Genomic DNA, 6747 nt, shown 5'->3' on the forward strand with positions numbered 1-6747 from the left:
CAACGGAAGTCATTAAATACCCTCAAATACGCCCCGATGGGAGTACTGGGATGTTTGTCATGCAAAGGTAATCAATAGGACATCACAATAAGTCATATGACTATGAAAACAACAACAAAAACAGTCAAAAACCAAAAATTCAGTAGAAAAATGCAAAAAAAGTGTCGAAGCCATTTAAACAGCAATTTTTACTGTTGAAACTTTATCAAGGATCTAGGGAACGTCTTCTTAAGCCAATTTTAGCTATCAGTATTTGGATAATGTGAAAAGATTTCAAAAGTAACCAATAATACGAAAATTTCCAAAATTTTCAAATTTTTGAAATCTTGTGTCATTAAAGTCATATAACCAATAGTTAGAAGATAAATCCGCTAACCGTATTAATTTTAATTACAGTAGAAAGCAAGTGGGTCCTGTCAATAACCAGATTGACTAACAGTTCACGAAAAAAGTTTATAATTGCTTAATGTTCAAAAAAAATCTCGAAAAATTATTTTTAAAGTCTCAACAGTCAGTAGCTGTCCACTCAAAGCACTAGATATTTTCATTTAATGTTCATTACGGAACATATTGCAATGTTAGTTAGTGATTCCATGCCATAGGACTCCAAAAATATGAAAAACCGCAAAAGGAAATTCCAATTTTCATTTAAAACGAAAACTCAAAAACTCATTTAAAACGAAAATTTAAAACGAATTCAAAAATGAGCAATTCTTTGAAAACAATATTTTTTGTTCATCGGGCTTCATTTGACTGTAAAGGAGGTTTGGCATTAACGGAACTTCGATATGAAAAGTGGCTTGTCTCTGGTGACTTAAAAAAGCAAAAAAAGAAAAGATTTTTAAAAAAAGCTCTCAAATAGAATTCGATTTTTTTTCGATAGTGAACTTCCCTATGAGACCAGAACTATTCTTTTTATCGCCTTTAGTCTGTTAGGAAAACAGAATTGTTTCATTTTTTGGCGTGAAATTTAATTTTGAAATACTATTTTTCTAGAAAGTATTTGAATTTGAAGAAAAATAACTCCTCGAAGAAAACGAAAATAAAAAAAAAATCTTTTTAATTTTGAATTCTACGCTGGACAGCTTTTTAATGATACCACTCACATTTCTCTACGATTAATATATCGATCGGCCAAAATTGTCTGAACAAAAAAAGCTCATTTGAGTATATAGTTCCTCCCCCCAGAAGTGGGGTCGGAACAATTATGTATAAATAGGGTTTGTGAGGGAGAATGACTGGGAAAGATTTTTTTAATTGAAATTGTCTCAATATGTTGACCTTCTTACATTTTTGTTTTTTACCCATTGATTTCCATACATTTTCGTAAATCACTTCTACTTTTATGTCCTCCAAATTTAGGCACACGGACCACAGAAGACAGTGGAAGTGATTGTGTCTAACTGTCTCCTCTTTTGTATCCTTTCGATCTCCTGTTTCTGCTTCAAACTGCTGGAACAACACAGCAACGCTAATGACTCTGCGCACCAGACGTCCTCTTCCTCGTCCAACCAGTGCTCCTCAGAGTCGGCTGCCAACTCACCTGGGGCTGGTGGGAGTGGAAACAGCAATGAGGCTAAAATTACGTACCCTAACCTAGCATCCTGGATTGCAATCATGTGGTGTCTGGCATTGGGAAGCTTGCTGCTCAGATTCATCACTATCGGTAATGAAAAGGGTTGTCAAAGTAGTTGCCCTTAAGGTGGGGTCTATAATTATACAAATTTGTATGATGAATGTGTATATTAAATACACAATTTGTTTTTGTCTGTCTAATTTAACTTCAAATTTCACAGCAATTTTTGTTTTCGAATACTTGCTAAAATGCTCGTAGCCAAAGCGATTTCGGCTTGAACATTTTCTTTGAATATTTGGACATTGTGATAAGGTATTAAATTAGCTTGAAGTTTATTATCAAGAAACAATCATTAATTAGTGTTGTAAAAAGATTTAATTTATTGTCTTGTAAGAGCTGCTTTTAATTGCTCTCAGACTATTTTTTTAGCATTAATATTAGTTCTGTGGTCTTTTTTGTGCGTCTTCTAGCTACCCCTCCCCCCCCCCCCCCACCTCACCCCCCAGCGTTCACCCCTAACTAATGCACCCTCTGTATTAAGTTTTGCAAAAACCAAGCCGTTTACTACTACAGCCAACCGCTCGCCAGTCGTTTGAGAGCAATTCGCCCGACGTTAGTCTGGTATGTTTGAATCTAGTAAACACTCTAAATTGTTCATTTAGGGACAAAAGTGAACAAAAAGTACAGCAACACTGCCATGTTGACTACAGAAAGAATCAATCTGAGTCTGCGCATGGAGAATAAACCGGAGAAGCGCGAAGAATACTTTCTTGCAGACCGAGTGTTGAAGTTAGCTTGTCGGCTGATCAGTGAAGTTGAGTCACCATTCAAGGTCTCTGGATTGGTGATGAATTCCGCTCTGTACAATATCATGCGAGTTATTGTCTTATCCGCAGTCTCAGCTGTCATGAGCGAGATCTTGGGATTCAAACTGAAATTGTGGAAAATTTGAATCGTTTGGATGCGATTCGATCGACCAGATGACCATATTTGGAAATATATGGGCGATGGAACTATTTGATGATAGTATAGACTGTGCAGCAGCGTTGTTTTGAATTGTTAAGAACACGAGATGTCACAATTAATCGGACACATACTTTAGCATTGTAAGGATAGATGATGATGATATTTAGAGTTAGAGTTGGGTCACTGCTCTTAATCTCCGTGTGAAGTCGAGGATACTTTGCCAAACTGCATCAAGCGAGATAGCATCGGCTGCTGCAGTTGCTGCTGCTTCTCATCTTCTTACAGTTAATCACGCCAGCTTTCCCCCTTCGACACTTTCGACTCATTCTGCAAGACACTCAATGCAAAATTAATCAATGGTGCTTCGTAGTTGCAAGTAGTTTATTAATAATAACAACAACACTTCATGTCAAATATATTGTATTTTGTTAGAGATAGTAATTGTTAATTATTTATTGTGTAATAGATTTGAGTTGAGGTGAGAATAGTATCAGCAGAGCTGAGTCAAACTTTATAAAGGCTTAATATCAAATAATAAGACTGAAACGAGGTTGTTATTTTTATTTTAATGAACAGTACGCTGGCGGATAGACAAAAAATTGCACACTTGATCATGTGCTGAAGTCCTTATTATTAACTGTTAGATTACTTACTCATGCTAGAAACTGCTATGGCTGCTTAAGACTAAAAAATTAAACAGTTGTCTGAAACTGAAATTGTTTTTACAATTCATTTTTGTCTCGCAATTATTGTTATGTCAACGGTTGCGAACAAAGAGTGACAGAAGATCGCACTGGAACGATGTCACAAAACTTAATTGAATCTTGAACTGTTCTCGTTACTAGCCCCAAAGTGATAGCTGGGGGCTATTATTGGACTTCTCTTGTTTTAAAAAAAAATCAAAAGACTTTTTATAGCTGCGAAGCTGTAAGCTGAGCGTAGCTATATTGCGGTGCTCTTGGTTTTTTTTACGACTCGAAGAGGAGTATTGGTTTTCTTAAGGTTTTTTTTTTACCGGAAGTACTATTCGTTCAGACGCTGTTTTGACCTAAAAGCGAAAGTGAGAAAAATTGCCGTGTGAACTAATTTTTTCTGAGCGAGAGAAGTTTTTTGATCATGCGCTGCGTTTAGTGAATGACTTTTTGACTTTGAAAAGTAGTTTTTGACTGAATGGCACATATAGATAACCGTTTTTAGCCGTTTTTTCGTCTAAGTGGCCCATTTTTTTTGCTTATAATTTGGTTTTTTGTAGAAATGATTTTTATTCGATGCTATATTGAAATGTAAACCTTGGAAATTAATAGCACAGTGTTTTGCAGAGCCTGAAAACGCGTTTCAAGTTCAAAATTGGCATAAATTTCTTGATTTTTAAATTATATTTTGGCTTTTTTCCTATTGTTTTCTTCATTTTTGGATCTTTTAGCCGTCTTTTTGTCAAAAATCAGTCAATATGACAACTTCCCGTTGACAATTCATATACTCGATGCCTCTTTTTACCTCGATGTAATTTTGTTTTATAAAATTGTACATATGCTAATCCGATTTTGTTAGTTTTTTTCCTATTTTTCTCAGTTTTTTGTCTGTATTTTGGTTTTTATTACTAGAAATATTCTTTTTGTGCAACATGAGGGGCTTTAATTTCGTTTCAATAAAAACGTCAATAATTTTTTAGCGTTAAATTTTTAAAAATTAGTTAAATTTTTTTTATAAATGCATTCCTGAAAATTTTTTGACCTTGTTGCAAAATGTTTCAATGTTTCGTATGTTTGATTTCTGCTTTTTCTTTTTTTGATCTGTTCAGGAGGATCGATTTTTCTCTCGGATGTATCGTTGTTTTTTCTATGTCTCGAATGCTGAAAAATGAAATGGTGTTAGTTCTAGTTTTTTTTTATAAATTTGATTTTTAAACTTTCAAAACTTTTAAACTTTGATTTGAAGTTTCAAAAATCACGAAGTAGTCTTTGTTACGGTGTTCCTTACATTGTGTCCATATTGTTCACATTCTAGCTTGTATCATTCTAGCTCTGTCCTGGCACCTACATTTATACTGGTCTTATTGATTTTTTCAGTTATTAACAAATTGAATGATTTCGGCTCTTTCTTAGATTTTCGTCCTTTCTTTGGGTTGCAATTGATTTCATTCAACATATTGCAGTACTAAGAGTTTACTAGAAAGCCTTTTCCAGAATTGCTACTTATTATTTTTTATTGTATTTTTTTCCGACCTTGGTGTTGTTCTTAAACATTTTTTTGCATTTAAATATTACTCGGTTGCTTTTCTATGGTTATTTTAATTTTTGAATTAGTTTGAAATCATGTTGTCTAGCATATATACAAGAAGAAAAAAGTATATGTTGTTTTTGTCTTAATTGCAGTGATGAGAAATCTAACTGTTGTAGTTTTCTGGTTCTTAACTTTGGGCAATTTTTTTTTGAAAAATTTAATTTAGTTTCTAATTTATTATTATCTGCGGTTTGCTTTAGCGACCTTTTTGAGATTAGAATCATGAATTATTTGAGGGCAGTTGATAGCCCTGTCAGCTTTTTGAGACTATCAGTGTTTTGACTATCCTAATTATTTTGCACTTATCCATACCAAACGTTTTCAATAATAAATTTTTTTGCGGCATTTTGTTTCTCTTGGTGACAGTGGTTCAAATTTCACCAATTTTTAGATCAGACCGGGGGGGGGGGGGGGGGGGGTGTAATGAGTTTACGGGTTTGCGGTTTATTAAAAAAAGGTAATGGTTTCAGCTGCAATTAGGGTTTTGTCAAGTTTTTACGCTTCGAGTCGCTTCCGGAATTCTTCCGGCTATGTTTTTTGTTTCGTCGTCTGACGCTCTTTTTTCGTTTTAAATTTGTTCACACAGCAAAGCTGAAAAGTCAAATTTTCTGAATAACTTCTTCCTCTCACTAACGGCATTTGCGCGCGTGACGTCAGTTCTCACTCGCTTTAGCAAAAGTTTTTAGGTTATTTGCGTGATTAGATTTTGATCATACGCGACTTACCTCACTCAATAAAATGACTTTTGCACTTTAAAACTTAAGTTTATTTTGAATTTGTTTAAGGTCAAAGGAACTCATTTGTGTAGTAAAGTTCCCTAATAAGAGGCTTCTGCGGAATGAATTTTAACAAGCTTTATTAATTTATCGCTGAATGTTTTTTAGCCTAGTTTTTTGAGCGGCGTCGATTTTTTTTCAATTTAGATCTGTATCTGTTTCTATCTCTATTATATGGCACGCAGGTCTATTCTTTCGCAGCTATTCCGGCAATCCGCCGGCTATGTTAATTGTATTGGGGCGCTGTTTTTTTTACGGCTCGAAGAGGAGTTTTGGAGAAGTCCTTATTACGACTCGAAGAGGATTATTGGTTTTTTTTTTACCGGAGGTACTATTCGTTCACACGGAGTTTTGACCTAAAAGCGAAACTATCTTTTCTGAGCGAGAGAAGTTTTTTGATCATGCATTGCCTTCAATGAATGAATTTTCGGCTTCGAAAAGTGTTGTTGACAGAATGATGGTGCATAAAGATAACCGTTCATAGCCGTTTTTTTGTCCAATTGGCCCAGTTTTTTTCTTTTAATTTGTTTTTTTGGTGGAAGTAATTTATTATTTGATGCCGTATTAATTCTAAGCCCTCTGAAATTGATTCCACAGTATTTCGGGGAGCCTAATAATGCGTTTCAAGTTCAAAACGGCCTAAGTTTTACAATTTTCTAGTTGATTTTTGTCATTTGTTTCTTGAATTTCTAAGAGCGAAACTATCTTTTCTGAGTGAGAGAAGTTTTTTGATCATGCATTGCCTTCAATGAATGAATTTTCGGCTTCGAAAAGTGTTGTTGACTGAATGATGGTGCATATAGATAACCGTTCATAGCCGTTTTTTTTTGTCCAATTGGCCCAGTTTTTTTCTTTTAATTTTTTTTTTGTGAAAATAGTTTATTATTTGATGCCGTATTAATTCTAAGCCCTCTGAAATTGATTCCACAGTATTTTGGGGAGCCTAATAATGCGTTTCAAGTTCAAAACGGCGTAAGTTTTACAATTTTCTAGTTGATTTTTGTCATTTGTTGAATTTCGTCTGTTTTGATCTTGAAGCGAACATTTTTTAAAATAAAAAATCAATGCAAATGGCAATTTACATTTCGTAACTTATGCATTGAATGCATATCTATAACGTGAGGTATTTTGGTTTTCTAAAATTGT

At 34.3% G+C, this 6747-nt stretch overlaps 1 protein-coding gene across 3 annotated transcripts in view; it reads left to right on the top strand.

Annotated features, from left to right (window-relative positions):
- Nucleotides 1-3005, top strand: part of LOC142336804 (uncharacterized) — a 44671-nt gene extending 41666 nt beyond the window's left edge. For all 3 annotated transcript variants that reach the window (XM_075385735.1, XM_075385750.1, XM_075385742.1), the window contains 2 exons: nt 1363-1666; nt 2239-3005. In XM_075385735.1, coding sequence (XP_075241850.1) covers nt 1363-1666; nt 2239-2528 — 594 coding nt within the window. In that variant the 3' untranslated portion in view covers nt 2529-3005. The remainder of the gene's footprint in view (nt 1-1362; nt 1667-2238) is intronic.
- The last annotated feature ends 3742 nt before the right edge of the window (nt 3006-6747 follow it).

Source organism: Convolutriloba macropyga, chromosome 1, assembly GCF_964194025.1.
Source record: "Convolutriloba macropyga chromosome 1, txConMacr16.3, whole genome shotgun sequence".
In the NCBI taxonomy this organism is placed as follows: domain Eukaryota; kingdom Metazoa; phylum Xenacoelomorpha; order Acoela; family Convolutidae; genus Convolutriloba; species Convolutriloba macropyga.